Consider the following 20,372-nt stretch of genomic DNA (forward strand, 5'->3'; position numbering starts at 1 on the left):
GTAAGTCGTTGCAAATAGGCCACATCGGTTCAGATTTAAATATAGCTCCCAAATAAACCGGTCTCCCAATTTGAATTCTTGAGCCCCTGGGAGCCGCAATTTTCGTCCGATTTGGCTGAAATTTTGCATGTATTGTTCAGTTATGACTTCCAATAACTGTGCCAAGTACGGTCCGAATCAGACTATAACCTGATATAGCTCCCATATAAACCGATCTCCCGATTTGACTTCTTGAGCCCCTGGGAGCCGCAATCTTTGTCCGATTTGTCTGAAATTTTGGATGTATTGTTTTGTTGTGACTTTCAACGACTGACGATCACCCGATTTGACTTCTTGAGCCTCTGGAAGCAGCAACATGTGGTGTTCTGTTGAGACTTCCAACAACTGTGTCAAGTACGGTCCGAATCGGTCCATAAACTGATATAGCTCCCGTATAAACCGATCTCCCAATTTGACTTCTTTGGCTGAAATGTTGCCTGTAGTATTCTGTTATGACTTCTAACTACTGTGTTAAGTACGGTCCAAATCAGCCTATAACCTGGTATAGCTCCCATATAAACTGATTTTCTGGTTTGACTTCTTAAGCCCCTGGAAGCGGCCATTTTCTCCGATTTGACTAAAATTTTTAATGCAGTGTTCTGTTACGACTTCCAATAACCGTGCCATGTGCTGTTGAAATAGGTCTATAAACTGATATAGCTCCCATATAATCCGATCTCCCGATTTGACATCTTGATCCCCTTGAAGCCGTAGTGTTCTGTTACGACTTCCAACAACTATGCTAAATACGGACCGAATCGGTCTATAACCTGATATAGCTCCCATGTAAACCGATCTCCCGATTTGACTTATTGTGCCCCTGGAAGCGGCCACTTTTGTCCGATTTGGCTAAAATTTTGAATGCAGTGCTCTGTTACGACTTCCAACAACTGTTGAACAACTTCCAAGTACTGTTGAAATCGGTCTATAACCTGACATAGCTTTTATATAACCTCATCTCCAGATTTGACATTTTGAGCCCCTGCAGTTTGTAATTTTTTCCGCTTTGGCTTCAATTTTACATTCAGTATTCTGCTACGCTTTCCAACAACTGTGTCAAGTTCGGTTGAAATCAGTCTATAACCTGATATAGCTCTCAAATAAACCTATCTTTCGATTTTTTGTATGGATCTCCTGGTAGCCAATTTGTCTAAAATTTTGCACGTGGTGTTCCGTTACGACTTCCAACAACTGTGCCAAGTACGCGCCAAATCTGTCTTTAATTTGATAGAGCTTCCGTGTAAACCGATCTCTCGATTATCTTTGTTCGCCTCCTGGAAACTTTAAATTTTGCCGGATTTGATCTGTAAAATATCCCTTTCTTTCCCTCCTTTTCTCCCAACTCCTCTGAATTGGCAATTGGGCCAATCGATGTGAGTATGTCGTTGCCAACTGTTGCATTTCCAAATTCCTTACAGTGTCAGATCGTACGTTTGTGGCCTAGACGATTACGACACTTCACTGCAACAACAATGGAATGATCCGAATCGATGTTCGCTTTTCCAGTTTTTGCTCTTGCGTAGGTTCAAGTCCCGTAAAACGTTCGTTGCCCAACGATAGGACCTTTCTTCAGTGCTGCAATGTCTAGTCATCCTCTTAACATACCTGCAGACAGCCTTACTAACCGCATCTATCTTGTGTGGGGGCGCCTGTAGTAGTAGTAGTAGTAGTATTCTTTATTAATTTCATTAATGTTTTCATATAAATATAGCAATATAAACATAGCATTCTAAAAGAATAAATTGAGTATATATTTTCTTGACATTGACCTTCGGTCGTCTGTCCATTATTAAAATATAGTGTATATACTAGAGATTTACGAGTTTGTTTTTCCTTTCTTTTATATATTAAATTCAGACAATAACTGGTTTCTATATAACATACAAGTTTTTAGATAACTGGCTAAACTTTTCCAGTGTATAACATTTCCATTGAGAATATTTATTAAATCAGATTCATTAATTATGGGCATTTGGAAGAACATTAATCGGAATTCTTTGAGAGCTGGGCATCGACCCAGGAAATGTTGAATGTTTTCTATTTCAACTGTATTACACATTGAACATATTGGATTTGAATTTGTTTGGAACCTGTTGGAATTTAATGAAAACATCCCACTTCGAGCTTTTAATATCCACATCAGTTCGTCCTGCCTCAAGGGTTCGACAAAGTATAATCCCCCAAAAGTAGGTTGGAGCTTACTGTAGAAGCGGTGTGTATTATTTGCGTTTGAAAGTGCATCATTTGTTTTTGTTGCACGTATGTTTTGGAGGAGATTTTGAATGTTTTGTAACCAACATTGTTTTGACAGATTTGGCGTGAAAGCTTCTGTACTATTTTGCAGAGTTAAAGAATTTATATGCGTTTTCCAAAATATTTCGTGTCTCATCACTTTTTTGGCTAGTATTTTAGGTAGCCTATCATCTTTGTAATCATACAAAATTCTCGTTATATAGTTAAGATGGTTGTTCAAAGTGTATATATGCCCGTTTTCGACACCAGTCTCTAACATCATTATGTACGTTGGAGTAAAACTTGGCATTTTTAATACCTTCTTTAAAAAATATAGTGTCAGTTGGTCAACTTCATCAAAGTGAGAAAACCCCCATATTTGTGATCCATATGATTGTATAGACCTACTAATGGCCAAGAAGAGTTTCCATTTTGTTTTTATGGACACATTAGGTTTTGATAAGAAACAATTCCAAGTGGTGTTGATGCTATTTTTGGCTAATTGATTTCTCTCCTGTATTTGTTTCCGGAGTGAGAGTTTAGGTGTAAATGTCAACCCCAGGTAAGAATATTCCGATGTAATTGAGATCTCTGTTCCATTATACAGCCACTTTTCCTTACTCGAAAGCTTTCCTCCCTTCCGAAATACCATTTTGCAATATTCCTCCAGTTTTTGTATCATACGCTGCATCACGTCTATTTCGTCAGCTAGGATGACGATATCATCGGCATACATCAGAAGTCGAATATTTTGATCATCCACTGTGGTACCACCACCAATGTATTCATGTAGGTCATTGAGGTACAAAGCAAATAGGAGAGGAGATAATAAGCAGCCCTGTTTAACACCTGTGGTTGTATTAAAATCACTGGAGAGTTCCTGGCCTGTCCATACAGAAAAATTAGTTTCTTCATATATTTTTTCAATAAAGTTAACTACTTTTGTTGATACTCCTATGGTATGAAGTTTGTATATCATGGCTTTTCGAGATACTCGGTCAAACGCAGCTTTAAAATCTACGAAGAAAGCATAGGTTTTTTTGTTTTTGTGCCAGTTTAAGTGTATTATTGAGGATAAGTTGAACAAATTATCAACGGTAGAGTAATTTTTACGAAATCCAGCTTGATATTCATTTATTTTTCCATGTTTTTCTGACCAATTAGCCAGTCGATCTTTGACAATACCCATCATCACTTTTGGTAAGCAATTCATGAATGATATTCCACGGTAGTTATTGGGAAGAGTTTTGTCACCTTTTTTAAATATTGGGTAAATAATGCTTCTAACGAACGACTTGTCTACTTCTCCTTTTTCGAAAATAACGTTGCAAGTACATGTTATTTCTTGTAGCAATTCATCAGTTGCGTATTTATAAAATTCGTATGGCACACGATCTTCTCCTGGTGCTTTATTTAGCTTTGCTTTGCCTAAGGCCTTTTTAACTTCCATCAAACATATTTCCCTATCCAAGTCATCATCTCTCCAGTGTATATAGGCGTAATGAATATCTGGAAAATTTTTTGTGTGGGTTAGCAGTTGTTGGAAATAATTCTTTAAGTCCTCCGTTTTCACGGGTATGCTACCACACCTTTCTTCGTTTCTCAGCTCCCTAACGATCTTCCACCAATCATGAGAATCTTTTACCTCGTCTATCTTTCTTTCCAATCTGTTATTATATTGGGCTTTGGCATTTTCACAAATTTCTTTATACCGTTTGTTAAAGTATACATACTTTTCTCTATTTTCACGACTAGCGTACTTTCTAAATTTATCCAAATATTCAAAAGATTTTTTCCTTGCGTTAAAACATGTAACGGCGCCTGTAATCCTTTATGACACGTGTAATAAATAAACTTCTCGCTCCTAGTGCCAGGCTGTTCGCGCCTTTGTTCCATTATTTCTAATCGAAGAATTGCTGTGGAACATGCCATATGTAGCGTAATCTTTAAGTACTGCTTTGCAATCCTGCACGATTTTTGACTTTACCGCACTGCTTGTCATTTTTATCAATTGTGGTCTCAGGTATTATTTCTTTTGTTCTCCTATGATCACATCGTTTATCCCACGATGATGCGAATTTCTCTTGCCTTCAGTTCATTCCCCTATCGTTTTAAATCCCCTAGTTGTGAGTGCTGCCTCAAAGTTTATCCATATGTCAATGGGCTTTATGTTTAAAATCGTCTCTAGCGTTAGTATTTCATTCATTGAAGAATCTTCTTGTTATTCAACTATAAATACATCACTATTACACTGTGTGAAAACTTCACAGCCTAACAATCAATACATCTTCGAATTCGACATGGAGGCATAAATAATGTTCGTCAACTACTACCATACTATTGTCAAGTCATCAACAAACTTCCCTTAATGGAGAAAACATCAACAACAACTCTGAAAAACTTTCAGCATCACATTTTGATGATCTTCACTAGGAAAAAAAACCAATCAAAATAAAATTGGAAATCAACTATTTTTGGAAATCCAGCCATCACCAAATTTGTATGTCAACATTGTTTGTCTTACATCATTGAAAGGAGATTATCTCGGTGAGACTAAAGTTTTTGAGCAAATGGTGCTGATCGATTATCTGTTCTCCTTCATGGGACATAGGTTGGTGATTTCCTTATGGGAAATCAATTGAAATAAATTATTAATAATTACACCATACTTGGACTTGTGCACAACGCACACGCACATTCCAATTCTTTGTTGATCGATCGAGTAAAAGTGGTTCGTTTTATGGCAAAAGTTTAGAACACTGCAGGTTGTGTGGTGCTTCGTGATAAATGTTATGTGGGGTGTTTTGAAATACAACGGACAGACATCATAGTACAACACACTTGTTGGATGAGACGACAAATGGTGTTTATAGAACTAACTGACACTATACTCGTACTGTAAGCTGTATGGAATAACAACAACGCAGTGATGACGACAACAATGAGAGAGTGAGCGAGTGTCATGTCACCAACCATTTGGTTCTTAATATGTCACTATTATGAATGGTGGACAGCCAGCCAGCCCAGTGGCGGCAGTTGGGTTTCTTCTTTAACACCTGCTTGACATTTTAAAGAGTATAGACTCGATGTGCCAATGGAGTCCATAATTGATGGGAGTATGTATGCCATCATATAACAGTTTACAGTGGAACTTTGTAAACATGAGATTCATTATAAGTGAATGTAGCAGGGGAGTAAATAGGATTTAGTTCAAAATACCTTGCAGCAGTTGATATTTCCTTATGAAACAATCGATAAGTTTTAGTATTGCCGTCCACCAGACCACAGCACCATATACCATTATAGTTCTAACAACTGCAGTATAAGGCCAAACGCCGAGTTGAGAAATTATATTTTTCTTAATATCAATTATTAATATTTTTTTATTGAACAATCGGAGGGGTGCCGTCCTCCAGAGCACAACACCATATAGCAGTATAGGTCTAATATTTGTACAACTGACACAGTGCATTCTTACTAAAACTCAAGTCTATGGAAACAACTAAAAAGAGATGATGCGTGAGTGATTTTTCACGCACGCTAAACAGACACAAATTTTACTCACATACGACACACGAAAAACTTGCGAATCACGGTAAAAAAAAATATTTTTCCATAAGTTAAAAATATTTGTTTTTGGAAACGTCGGCGAAAAGTAAATAGAGAACAGAGTGAGCCTGGGGTCTACATTGAGAACCCAGGGACTGAGTTCTGTTTTAGACTGCCTGACCATAATACGGTTCTGCAGGCGGAGATCCGGACAATCAAGGAATGCGTGAGGTGGTGTAGTGCTACCGCGTGGGCCTCGAGTGTGAACATCTTTACGGACAGTAAACTTGCCATACGGGCAATAACAGCCAGGACGGTAAAGTCACAAAAAAGGATATTAACGCCTTCTCTGAGAATAGCACGATCCGCATCATTTGGATGCCGGCCCATAGCGGAGTAAGAGCGAATGAAAAAGCGGACGATTTGGCGGTGAAGGACAGAGGACTCCCATCCACAAACTTGGTTAACCCGAAGCCTTTCGGGTCGACGCAGTCCGAGTAAAAAGCGTGGGCTACGGTCGGCAGAACGACGAAGACAGGAGGTCAGTAAAGCTTTCGGCATCATAACAGGACACATAGGACTACGAGCTCACTTATGCAAAATCGGTGCGGTAATTGATAGCGTGTGTAGGACATGCAAGAAAGATGATGGGACGTTGGAGCATTTTTCATTGCCCGGCTTTCGCGGCTAACAGACACCGGTACTTAGGTGGGGACACAATACCAGACATAAACCAACTAGGGGCGTGGTATGGAAAACAATTAGGGATTTAATAAGCCCATGGAATTCCTGACTTAAATTTTCTTTTTCGAGGTTACTTTTTATTATTTAGAGGGCACAACAAGCCGATTACTGGCTTAGGGTATGTCCATAGTGGCATGGGCCGGATTAATATCTGCACCCTTTTTTCAAACTAATCTAACTTAGCTGAAATTTGGCACAAAGTCTTGGGTTCTGACTTCCAATAACAATGCCCAGCATGATCCGAATCGGTCAATAAACTGATATAGCCCCATACAAACCGATACCTGGAATTTATATACAAACTGATACCTGGAATTGACTTCTTGAGTGTCTAGAAGCCTCCGTTTTCATCCGATTTGCCTGAAATTTGGCACAAGCACTTCCGTTTCGACTTCCGGATCGGTCTTTAAGCTGGTATACCCCCTATATAAACCGACTTGGATTTGACTTCTTGAGCCTCTAGAAGCCTCAATTTGGCACAAAGACTTCTGCTAAGGCTTCCAACACTGATGCCACGTATGATCCAAATCGATCTATAAACTGATATAGCCCCCAATTAAATCGATTCCCGAATTTGAGTTCTTGAACTCCTAGAGGTCTCATTTTTCACCTGATTTAGGTGAAATTTGGCACAACGACTTCTGCAAAGACTTCCAACTATGATGTCATGCATAATCGGAATCGGTATATAGACTGATAAAGCTTCCATATAAACCGATCTCCGGATTGGACTATATTTGGATATAGTTGTCACATAGACCGATCTGGCGATTAAGGGTCTTAGCCCGTAAAACCCACACTTTTTGTCCGATTTCGCTGAAATTTGAGACAGGAAGTTGTACTAGGAGCCCCAATATTTAAAACGAATATGGCCTATATCGGACTATATTTACACAACGCTGCCATAAAAGCCCATAAAATTAATTTTTTTTAATTTATCCATGGTGGTGGGTACCTAAGATTCGGCCCGACCGAACTTTGTACGTTTGTACTTGTTTTTTATTTTTGTATCACTCTGTGTAAAACTTTTTTATAAACTCCCCACTGTAAACACTTTTACGTTGTTGTTATGTTTCCTTTTTGCTTGCATGCCTTTTTGATAGATTTTGATTGACACCCACTTCTATTCTGTTGGTCATTTACTAGAAACCCAAAACGAACGACACTTCACTAACACTTTTTCAATAGGAATTCTATTTGCGTGTTTTTTCTTCTTCTATTCTTTGTTATTTTCATCACATTTGATTGAAACATGCGCTACGGCATTTGTACATTGGTCTCTTTTAACATCTACCGCCAAATGTAGCAGCAGTCAAAGTGTCTGTTCCTCTTGTCCCCACCTATCAATCTTTATAACACCCACAGCAAGCCATAATGTTAAGGTGGTTAGTTATTGTATTCATGTAAATGGCGAACAAATCTTTTTATTCAAATCTCCTCTAAGCAGATCATAGATATTTGATTTTGGCGTTAGACAAAATATTCTGATGAGGTATTACGGGTGACAACTTTTTGAGATTCTTTAGTCCGATGGAAGGAGGGAGAAAAGAATTGTAGAACAACCACGATTGGAATCCAAATGAATGCTTCAACATTGATGATGGATTTTTTATGGGTCATTGGTATCATGTTATGATATGTTTTTAAGATTTGATGGTGGTTTTCGTGAAAGTTTAGACCCCACATTACATTCATGTAAATTGCTGGCGTTTTTGTTTATTAAATTTCTTGAATAGCAATAAAACACGTATGGAGAGATTTTGTTCAATATGGCTATCACGCTATTGAATGTTACAAGTGTGGGTGAATAATTGCAAGAGGGTTTTTTTGAAATGCACAGTGGGTTTAATGGAAATAATTTTTTAAAGCTTGTGATGAATCTTACAAAACTAGGTCAGAGATAAGGAGAAAAGTGTGGGAACTGGATGTTCTTAAATAGAACCAGCATAAAATGTTCATATGATGTTTATGTTGTTCTATGGAAGATAAAATACTCAATGAACGTATGTCAACATTTTGTTGGTCTCACAGAGGTTGCAACATTTAAGAGATAGTGAAGAAATTTCAACTAAAATGAGATTTGTGAATCTTTCTTAGTTCAACTATGTCGAAAAGTTGCCCTTGTTCCATAATGGAATGTTCATGGGCATATTTATAGTTGTACTTTGTCGAAAATAACAATTATCAATATTAAGCTTTTTCGTCTATTACAAACTACAACTTACTAAATATGTTTTCCCATACTTGTGAATAGTAGATGGGTACAGTAGGAATGCATGTCTACTTATTTTTTTAGTATCTTTTACATTCCACCGTTTCATAATTGTTTTAAATTGATATAACATCACTAAAAATAAAGCATGCCTTTAAAATTATAACCAAATTGATATTTCCCACAAACTTATAACATTTCGTAGCGGCGCTCTTTAAGATGTCTTATAGCAAACATAATAAAGCTAATTATATATAATACTGAAATAGTTACATTCCATACTAACAACTATGATAAGGAGAAGCATAAAAAAATTTGCATAATCAAAATGTATTATCTTTTTAATATAACAAACATTAAGTTTAAACATAAGTTTTTTAATGCAACTTACCTTCACTTTTTTCTTTGCGGCTTCCTTTTCCCCATAGAGGCTTTATTTTATCATTGGGTTACCAAGACTTTATCTCTCTAAAATGAAAAACAAAAATAAAGAAAATTGTGTACTACAGTGTGAATTAAAGTGAAGTCATGGCAAAGAAATAACTAAAACTGAAAATAAAAATAAAAGCTTATATTAAAAACGCTCTTGGCAAATTGCTTAAAAATTTGCAAACAAATTTTTTATTTGAAATTTTTATGGTTTCTTACAGAATAGGCTGCTTTAATGCATGACTTTCACAAATGTTTGAAGAGGGTTTCATTTATTTTTCTATTTTTGAGGCTTTGCTTGAAATGCATGTCTACGAACATGCATTTCAAGGCATTTGGGTGTGATTTTTAGCATATCAATGATAAGAAAATTTCTACCTTTCAATTTGCATATGAACACAATTTCAATTTGAATTTAGTTCAATGATTGTGTTTTTTACAATTTCGTTTTGTGATTTTCGTAATGATTGTCTATACAAGATTATTTTTTTTTTTCATTAAATTGGAATCTCTTTTACTTGTTTTTTTTTAGTCTTCTTTTGTAAAGATAAGGTCTTGTTAAATTCTTGTTATCTCCTATGCGTTGCAATGTGTCTTTGTTTGTTTTGCAATATTTGTTTATATTGTTATAAAAAAGTAAATGTTTTTAAATCAAAGATGTGTTTACTAACCATATTTACCAGCAACAATAATCTAATAATAATAATCTTAAACATAGAAGAAACTATAGTTCCATAATTATTAATGTTTGCAATTGATAGTGTAACATGTGGGCTAAAAAAAGACCATGGGCCTAAAAATGAATGCATGTTTTTCTTATCATTCAATATTAGCTATGTTAGTACAATAATGAAATATTCTAGCTGATCCAAAATGATTGTATTGCTGTGGAGGAAGATTATATTGATGACTAATAATTTAATCACTATCAAGAGCAATACAATCATTCTTGATCCGAACGAATATTTTAAGCTTGTACTTGAAGAAGATTTAAAAAAAAAAGACGTTGCAAACTCAAGACGTGGCAAATGGTGTCGTTATAATGAACAGGTGTTGTAAAAAATATAAACAAAATGCGGAAATAATTTTGGGAACTCGTGTTGTCAATTTCATGTACCGCCCGTTATGAGCATAATTTCTACAAAATGTATATACGGTAGGATAATGACTTTTTGACATTTTTTCTTAAAAATTATTTCTGTTGCACAAATGAATGAACTTTCGCCTATAAATGACTAAAATAACGTTTATTCCATTTAAATCTCAAAAAAGGTTTCACACAAACCACTTTGACATTATATTTGTGTGAAAAAATTTAAATTTTTTCGTCTTTTTAAATTATACAAATTCAAAACGGAAAATGTGTCAAGTCTTATGATTCCCGAAAAGCCACATGACGCGTCCACAAAATGAGATAGTGAATGTAAAAATGGGTTTGCATACTTCGTTTTTGTTAGTGAAGGTACTTCATTTGGAATCATCTTTGGAAAATCGTTGACGACTTTTTTATGATTCTCAGGTTTAAAGAAAATTGGTGAGAAACAAAAAGTTTTGTCACTTTCATGATTGTTCTTACACAATTAACTGTCATAAATTTATGCTAAATTGTCCTTCGGGGAGTTTTTTTTTGTTATAGCCAGTCTGTTTACATTCAATGTAAGGAGGAAGAGGAAAATGTATTTTTTATTGATGTGTATTTTTCCGTTGGCTACCTTTGGGAATGGTTTTATTACAGAAACCATATTTATGGGGATTATTAATTTGGAAGTTTTCAAAAAAAAATTTTCAGTGGGGCTCGACACACATACCTCGAAGGCAGGTCGGTGAAGACGGCTCGTTAGGAAGTGGTACCAGAGGTCGAAACGTCCCTCCGACAGAGAGAGTACACTATGGCGGTATTCTCGAATATTTAGGAGCCTTCAATAGTCGCCAAACTGGACTGCCCGGGGATTCACCCCATACTCTCCCAGTGGACTTAAAATATGCTCCAGGGCAGGATTATTAATGTGACAGTGTGGACAAAAGGCGGATGACCAGAAAAACGCTCCAGGGTGATTCTGTGGAACCTTGTGTTAAATGAAATCTTGTTGGATGTCGGGGTCGATGGAACGAAGATGATTACTTATGCCGACGACGTCGTGTTGTTGTGCCGAAACAGGTTTCTGCCGACGATCAGCGAGATCAAGCATGGGTCACTGAGAAGATTATCGCCATGGGCTACCAGAAATGGGTTGAGGACCATACCAAGCAAGAATTACTAGATAACTAAGCCCCCATCCTATGGTGGAGATCAGGATTCACTGAATAAGGTTAAGCCAAGCGATCAGCCGATATACTTTTTTTTAATATTTGGCAGTACTTGGCATTGAGGATGTCAACTTGTTCTCTTTTTACATTCATTCTTTGTTTACGTTTTCTCCTATATGATGACATTTTCAATCGTCAGATTTGACATCCTTAATGATGTTTATGGGGCCTATCCACTTTGTGTTTTTGCATGTGACCTAACCTTCTATTAGTGAATCCTGGGTGGAGATTATAAAAACTAAGACTGATATAACGAGAAGGTTTCCCGATCACTGTATTGTGTATCAAGGGAAAATCCTTTCAATTAAAAAAGTGGTAGAATTGAATGCCTTCAGATGCTGTCATTAAAAATCCAATCTTATTGAATATTTGTGGTTTAATACGAGTACGCATACGATTAGGTCCCACCCTTATAAAATGTATAAAAAATTTTAATGTCATTTAGTTAACAAAAAAAAACTAATAAACTATACAAATAAACCCATCATTACAATACCAATTTATATTTGAAATATCTTTTTTTCTCCAATTCCAGTTAACAGTTACAATACCACAACGCCTACGGAAACTCCAGATCCTTCAGTCAGCATTCAGCTGGCTCCATGCCCAATTTGTTCGCGGACTTTCAATCCCGTAACTCTGCGTAAACATGTGGGCATATGCGAGAAAATGGCCACCAAGAGGCGTAACATTTTTGATTCGTCACGTCAAAGGAGAGAAGGAACTGAATTGGCTACATATCCATTGCCGAAAAATTTCGGTTTACCTGAGAAAAGTTCCAGCATCACCTTGACAAGGACGAGAAGCGAAAGGGGACAATCACCAAATCCACAACAGCAGGTGAGTTCAAAGAAGCAAATCAGTTAGCAAAAAAGAGAAAGAAAATTTTGTAACATTGACAAATAATCAGATTTGAAAGAGAATATTGTCCGATTCGGACCGTACTTAGCACAGTTTTTGGAAGCCAGAACGGAGCACTATCTGCAAAATTTTAACCAAATCGGTCAAATCGGCTTCCAGCGGCTCAAGAATTCAAATCGGGAGATCGGTTCATATGGGAGCAATATCCAAATCTGAACCGATATGGCCCATTTGCAATCCTCAACGACCTACATCAATAGCAAGTACCAGTGAAAAATTTCAAGCGGCTAGCTTTACGCGTTCGGCCGCTATCGTGATTTCGACAGACGGAGGGACATGGCTAGATAGACTCAGTTACCAACGGAATGACTAGATGAGTATACCCCCATTCTATGGTAGTGGTTATAAAAAAGTGTTGTGGAATATTTTTAAAATATTGCTCTAAAAGGCCACCGTAGTGCAGAGGTTAGCATGTCCGCCTATGACGCTGAATGCCTGGGCTCGAATCTTGGCGAGACCATCATAAAATTTTTCAGCAGTGGTTTTCCCATCCCCCTAATGATGGAAACATTTGTGAGGCACTATGCTATGTAAAACTTCTCTCCAAAGAGGTGTCGCACTGCGGCACGCCGTTCGGACTCGGGTATAAAAAGGAGGCCTCTTATAACTGAGCTTGAACTTAAATCGGACTGCACTCATTGATATGTGAGAAGTTTGCCCCTAGTATTCCCTAGTGGAATGTTCATGGGCAAAATTTGCATTTGCTCTAAAAGGGTCTAAGCGTTATTCGCTTAGAAGGTCTAAAAACGCATATCAAGATTAGTTGGTCATCAAGAACGTAACAACTACGAAAAAACTCAAAAAATGTTGTTTTACTCGTCACATTCGTCAAATAAGTACCAATCGTCATACAAGTCAAGTAAGAATTATATTTAGTGTTGTGGAAGTTGTCCACTCAAAACAAATCTTCTGGACGAGTATAACGCAATGGGTTGCGTAAGAGTTGCTAAAACTCCCGAACACGCTATGGATTGCCCAATGATAACCTAGAAGAGTATTTCACGAGTCATACAAATAATCGTAACGAAGTGGGTTGTAACAGAATCGTCTCGAAGAGTTGCTAAAACTTCCGCACATGCAATGGATTGTCTAATGATAACCTAGAAGAGTGTTTCATGAGTCATAAGGATGATTATAACCCAATGGGTTGTAAGAAATTCGTCGCGAAGAGTTGTTAAAACTACCACACATGCAATGGATTGTCCAATGATATCGTAGAAGAGTGTTTCGCCACTAATACGGCAAAATTGTTTGTAGGGATAATTTTTTTCTCGTTAGCGTAAGCGAACATTCTCTCACGTGCACATCTCTAGTTCAAATGTAAGCATGTCCACCTACGACATTGAACGCCTGGTTTGGAATATATGAGAAGTATAACCAAGTTTAGCTGTATTCTCTTTCAAATCTTTTCGATTTTTTTATATACATATTTTAAATTAAACGCCATTTAATTAACCCTTTCATTTCATTTTTCAGATATCCTCCCCCATTATGCAACGCAAGAAACCCTCGGAAGAATTTATTCGATCTACAGCACGTTCATCAATGCGTAAATTGTCAACATCATCAGCCAACGATGGTATGACCACTTCCAGCAATTTTAGTCGTGATCGTTTAAGATCCTCAGAACGCTCTCTGACACGTCGTGGAGCCATGCAAACTCAATTACCCTCCGAACAGTGTCCTCACTGTGATCGTTGCTTTGGTTTAAAGGCCTATGATCGCCACGTGGAATGGTGCAAGGAGAAGGCCTTACAAGCTTCGATAAAACAACAGGCATCTAATAAAACTGAGGAGAATGTGGCAAAGGCACGTCTGGAGGCAAGAACCAAATATCGAGCGCCTTGCTTAAAGTAAGTTGACTTTATGTAAACAAACAAAAAAAAAACATTTTATTTGTAAGAGGCACAGAAGGTTGCTTAAAACATGATATTGTGAATCTTTTATACCAACCTCTAAGTTGGTTCAGATCTGGTTTTTTATCTAATAGATACAACATAGTGTCGGATGCTGTTACCAGCGAACATCGGTAATTTCTATTGAAATGGAACCTTTTGTCATTTCTTCACATGCTACACATTCATTGTCACTTATCACAACTGTTGTACTAATACAACTTTGTATCTAATGCAAGTTTGTGTCGGTTTCTTTCACCAGCGAAAGTCGGAAATTTGCATTGAAAATTGAACTTTTTGTCCTTTCTCCACATGCTATACATTCATTGTCATTTGTCACACCTATTGTATATAAGTCTGACCGTAGTATTATGTGTCCCGTCATTATATCGAAACCCGTAACTTATTACTTTCACTCACTTTTCAGTCGAACTTTTGTCATACTCCCAAGGTTTTACTGATTCACGATGCTAAAGGCGCGTTTATCGTCCACGCACTGTGTCTGCTTCAGAATCACCAAGTTCACTGATGCCCAGCCTCTATTTCTAACATCTGCTCTTTCTTCGCCCTTACTCCGATACGGCCCAAAACAGGCCTTGATTGCAACGCATTGGCTGTTGTGGTCCAATAACTCACACACTGTATAATAGCCCGGCTATCTGGCTAAAGAACAGTCCTGTGAGCGGAAATCCGGGCATTTATATTGTCTCTGGGTATTCGCCATAAACATCCAGACCCGTTCTCTCACCTAGTTTCTTTCCATTCTTGTACCTACTGGTTGGCAATACCAGAGTTTAATCAAGCCAAGAATGCACTCGAACTCAAGTCTACAATAGTAGCAGGTATTCATAGAACTACAACCAGAAATGAGGAGTATGAATCTCGGGCGGAGTATTTAGTCTGAGTGCAGTTTGAAGTCGGAGCAACTATTACCATGCGGCTTTTCCAGTCTCTCAGAGCCTGGTCCCCACCTGACATTAGTCTAAGGTTTGGGTAAATATATCGGTCCCCACATTGTTTGAAACCCTCGATGTCAATGCTGCCAATGTGTACATTTTAGCATCAAAGGACTGTTCTATCTTTAGACCATTATGTTATTCACGATTTGACCATTATGTTCATCACGATTTTCTCTTGACTAGACCCTCTGACCAGGATAGCCTATCCGTTACGTCGTGGCTTGCGGAAAATAGATGTTCATGGATGGCTCTTAGAAGTCGTATCACGCCTTGGCGCTAATCCCGAGAAAGCTGGGCTGGCTTTGCTAATAGCCTACCAATGTCGCGGTTTGCATTAACCGTTATACCATTTATTTTTATTTATTTCTTATTCATTATTGTGATGGTCGAAAATATGTTCGCGTATAACAGTTTGAAGATAATTGTGGTAACTGTTATACAATGAGAGAATACACAATTTTTAAAAATATATTTGTGTATAATAGTTGTTTTATAATTGCGTTAATTGTTATAATATGTTTCATGACTATCTGCACATTCTAAAATGACATATAGAAATATCGGGTGTAAAATTTTTATTCCGCCCCAAACATTTTTTTGTAGAACACTTCCTAACAAAATGGCAGACTTATTACTATTTGTTTTTACATCCTATGAAGAAAATATAAATTGTAATATAAATAAAAAATATATTTCTGTATAACAGTTCGCTAATAGTTGTGATTGCTGTAATACTATGATAAAAATTTGGAGATAAATTAAGGTAACTGTTATACAATGATAAAATACAAACAAATTTTATATTATTCCACTGTACGGTAATTGGTACAAAAATATATTCCTGTATAACAGTTTGTAGACAATTTAGGTAATTGTTATACAATGATAGAATGACACAAAATTTAAAAATATATATGTATATTTTTTTTTGCCACCGTAGCGCAAACGTGAGCATGTCAGCCTATGCCGCTGAACGCCTGGGTTCGAATCCTGTCGCGATCATCAGAAACAAGTAAAAGCGTGTTAAGTTCGACCGGGCCAAACCTTATATACTCTCCACCATGGTTCGCATTTGTCAACTTCTTTAAATAACTTTTTCAAATTTGTATGAGCTACATCAAGTTATTGACCGATATGGACCGTACTTGTCAAGGCTGTTAGAAGTCATGGAAAAACAAGGCTGTTAGAAGTCATGGAAAAATAACGCCTCCAAAATTTCAGATAAATCGAGTAAAATTTTGCGCCCTCCAGTAGCTTAGGGTGTCAAATTGGAAGATGGGTTTATATGGCAGCTACATCAGGTTATCAACCGATTTAGACCATACTTGGTACAGTTGTTGGAAGTCATACCAAAACTATGCAAAATTTAAACCAAATTGGATAAGAATTGCGCTCTTTAGAAGTACAAGAAGTTTTATCGGGAGATAGGTTTATATGGCGGCTATATCAGGTTATGAACTGACTTGGCACAGTTGTTGGAAGTCTTTCCTTAACGATATGTGCAAATTTTCATCCAAATCGGATATGAATTGCGCCATCTAGAAGCTCAAGAATCTAATCAGGATATCGATTTATATGGCAGGTATATCAGGATATGAATCGATTTGAACCATACTTAGCACAGTTGTTAATTTGGGGTCGAGATGCGTGGCGGACTGTTTCGAATCCCTGGTTAAGCTCCGGGCCCACGATGTGACGCTGGCATGAGTTCCTGGGCATGAGGGGATTCCAGGAAATGAGAGTTCTTCACCCCCCGCTCGGGTTTCTCCACTCCTTCTGTCTTTTTTTTTTATTCGTTCAGTACTTCCCAATAAGTTTTCAGTGTATTTTCTGTTTTGACATTCTATACTAAAAACAATTTTTTTTTCTAATTCTCTATAATCTTTTTTTTATAACATATTAATTTCAGAACTAAACGCTCTATGAATCGCGATAAATATTCCGGTGCAGCGGGAGATGAAAACGAAGACAGTCCTAAATCATTAAAGATTGGCATGAAATCCCATGATACCAGTTTAATGTCCATGTCTATGACATCATCAATGACCAGTGAAAGGTAAGATTCAAAAAGATTTTCGTATATTTTTTTACAGTAACAATTTGAAATGTTTAAAGCTTAAATGGCTTAAGCTTAGATCAGAGTACAACTTGCGATATCTTAGAAGACTTTTTGTTAATGATGCACTTGAAAATAATGGTAAAAAAGAAAAAAAATGTAATTGAATTGTTGACTTTTTCGCCTGTAATTTGAATTTTTCCTTTTTGTTTTATTTAGTTTAGCAAAAATTGTTCATGGTAGATTTAGCCACAGCCACCCAATAATAAAACCTAAGAAATTTTCTTATATTCACGCCAAGAACACCACACCAATACACCAAGTTTGTGAGTTTATATATGTGTTACAATAGTTTGTTTCAATGCCTGCGATAACGTCTTTGAAAAAACCTTAAACCCCTCCAAAAAAATCTTCTTAATTTAATATGCAGCAAAACAACAACGACCTCAACGAAACCAACAGGAAATATTAATGAAGCATCTGAGAAATCAGCAGCAGCACCATCAACATCTCCTACTACTCCTCCTCAAACAACATCCTCATCTACATTGTCTTTCCATAGTAATAAGCAAAAACGTTCACGTGACAAAAGTCCACAACCACCTTCAACGCCGTTGGCTAATGTCAAAGAAGAAGAGGACGATCTTGCTGCTTCAGATTCAATAGAAAATTGCGAAATGGAAATGCCAGATTTCCGTTTGATGGGTGAACAGATGACAACATCCGTCAGCTCCACCACCATTGACATCGTCACCAATGCCACTAACACCAAGAAAATTGACAAAGACAAGCCTGCAACTAAAAACAAAGAAAAATCCAATATTCCCCCAGCTGCAGCGGCAGCTACGGCCAAGCATCCATCCAAACAGCAAAGCAAAAGCGTGCTAGCTGATCATAAATTTCAAGCGGATGTCATGCCGGGGGTGCCGCCAAAGAAAAAGACACCCAGTGATTTGTCCCTGAAATCAATGAGACACACAATTTTGAAGCAAGCGCCACAAAATGGCATGGAAACCGCTCACAAAGAAATAGGTGGTGGAGTTGCGACAGTTCAACCTAGCCTAGATGATCAACGTAACACCGAAGGTATTGCAAATTTAAGAGTAGAAACAAATTTGGTTGGAAGTTTAGTTGTGAAAAATCTTCTTTTTCCTACAGATCAGGAAATGATTTTTGTATTTCATTTATAGACCAATTAATCTTAAGGTTCATATCTGCGCCCGATATATGAAATCTTCCCTTACAATATAACTGGGAACTAAGTAAGAAGGAAGACCTGTGTTTGATTAGCTGAATCTAATAAAGATTTCAAGCGCCTACACTAGGGTGGGTTGATTTTAACATATTAAGTAGCCCATTGCTTTTTAGATTCTTGTAATTGTACTGAGCAAAAAAGTCCACTAGACCATACGTATATTGAAAATCGAGCTTCCAGATTTTGATTTCTTAGACTTTTGTTACGTTTTTTTTTGATTTTTTGGCCTATAACAGTCAAACCATTGAGATATTCGATCTAATACTAAGACAAAACTTTTACCCAAGACTATAGTTAAGAACTCTCTAGTGTAGACTAGTTTACGGTTTGCACAGGAAAGCCTGCGTTGTCTTCTTTTTTGCATCAGCCTAACAAATACAGAACTAAAACTAACAATACATATTTACAGATCGTCTTATGTTAGTACGCATGCGCACAATCAAGCAACATCAACTCGTTACCTTACTCTAGTCACGTACGCCACACCTAAACTATCCTTCCTCTTCATAATAGTCTCTAGTTCTTCCAAGCCTGATATTAGATGCCTCATTATTTTCCTCGCAAGGAATCTGCGTCACTTGGCAGTTCTCGATATCTCCTATAACATATCGGTCGTTTGGTAGAAACTTGCGCCCTGCACACGGGGCCTTGTATTAAGGCAACAACTTCTTATTGACCTCTACGGTAACGTCCACATTCCCGATGACAACGAAATCACCCTGTTCAAAAGAGCCAATCCGCCTCCCTTTTCCCCCTGACCGCTCCTCATTATATCTCTGCACCCGCTCTATCTTCGCCTCCGCCTGTGCTCTAATGTCCTCAATACCCTCCCCCGGACCTGAAAAGTTCTCGTCCAAGTATTCCGTTAACTATCTACGACATCTCTCTTTTGTTTCACCCCAAACAATGCCCTACTCGGCGGCACGCCCCTCGACCTATTAACAGTATTATTAAAAGCAAATTCTATCTTGCTTTGTTGCCTAGTCCAATCGGCGTGCGCCACTAGTTCACAGTATTTAGCCAACATTCCTATGAGAGTTCTGTTAACTCGCTCAATCTGACCATTCGCTTGAGGGGAATGAACCGCCACATCAATTCCTCACAAATCCCTCGATTAGCTTTCATGTAAGGAAACCAATAGTTCTCACGCCCGATCCGCTCATGAACGTTTCTTTTCACCTCCTCCATCTCCGTCGGCACATACAAACGGAAATCCCCACCCTTTTTACTATAAACAACCCCATTCACCATATTATAATTCTTTATACCCGATCCCTCCAACTTCGACTTCAAGTCCACAATCACCTGGTCCCTATTCTGAACCGCACATAACCGAAAATCAATCCTTTGTCAGGTTCTGAAGCGACTTTGCGATATCAGAGAACCCCCTAACAAATCGTCTGAAGTACGAACACAACCATAGAAATGACTTGTACCGCCTTCGTGCTCCTAGGCCCGGATAAGAAGTTTTCGCAACCACATGTGTGTGAGAAGGCCTTATCCCATCCTTTGACACCTTGTACCCCAGATACTCAATCTCAGCAAAAGCAAATCTACATTTTTGGAATTTCAATTTCAATCCATTCTCCGTCAATCTCCTCAGAACCCGTCCCAACAATTCCAAATGCTCTTTCAGGCCACGTGAAGCAACCACAATATCATCCGTGTATACAACAATCTACGTAGCAAAAATATTGGAATGCTCTTATGAGAGTGCAAATTTTTCGTGAAAATATTGATAAATAACCAATTTACTTTCACTTTCACAAGCCCA

General features: G+C 37.6%; 2 protein-coding genes and 1 long non-coding RNA gene across 10 annotated transcripts in view; 2 read left to right on the forward strand and 1 right to left on the reverse strand.

The window, feature by feature from the left end:
* Positions 1-20,372, reverse strand: part of LOC106084327 (general transcription factor 3C polypeptide 3) — a 237,951-nt gene that overhangs the window by 181,283 nt on the left and 36,296 nt on the right. Inside the window, exon 2 of the mRNA XM_013247924.2 lies at positions 9,168-9,244. The gene's annotated coding sequence lies outside the window, so the exon portion shown is untranslated. The remainder of the gene's footprint in view (positions 1-9,167; positions 9,245-20,372) is intronic.
* Positions 1-20,372, forward strand: part of LOC106084326 (mucin-2) — a 198,202-nt gene that overhangs the window by 153,209 nt on the left and 24,621 nt on the right. For 7 of the 8 annotated variants that reach the window (XM_013247917.2, XM_013247920.2, XM_013247918.2 and 4 more), the window contains 4 exons: positions 12,048-12,352; positions 13,910-14,286; positions 17,197-17,343; positions 17,774-18,429. In XM_013247917.2, coding sequence (XP_013103371.2) covers positions 12,048-12,352; positions 13,910-14,286; positions 17,197-17,343; positions 17,774-18,429 — 1,485 coding nt within the window. The remainder of the gene's footprint in view (positions 1-12,047; positions 12,353-13,909; positions 14,287-17,196; positions 17,344-17,773; positions 18,430-20,372) is intronic. The other variant, XM_059368632.1, reaches the window with a different exon arrangement.
* LOC106084335 (uncharacterized) lies at positions 15,054-15,992 on the forward strand. Its single transcript, XR_001220798.2, has 2 exons — positions 15,054-15,321; positions 15,471-15,992. It is a non-coding gene; the product is annotated as an uncharacterized LOC106084335 (long non-coding RNA).

This window comes from Stomoxys calcitrans, chromosome 5 (genome assembly GCF_963082655.1).
Source record: "Stomoxys calcitrans chromosome 5, idStoCalc2.1, whole genome shotgun sequence".
Taxonomy (NCBI): Eukaryota; Metazoa; Arthropoda; class Insecta; order Diptera; family Muscidae; genus Stomoxys; species Stomoxys calcitrans.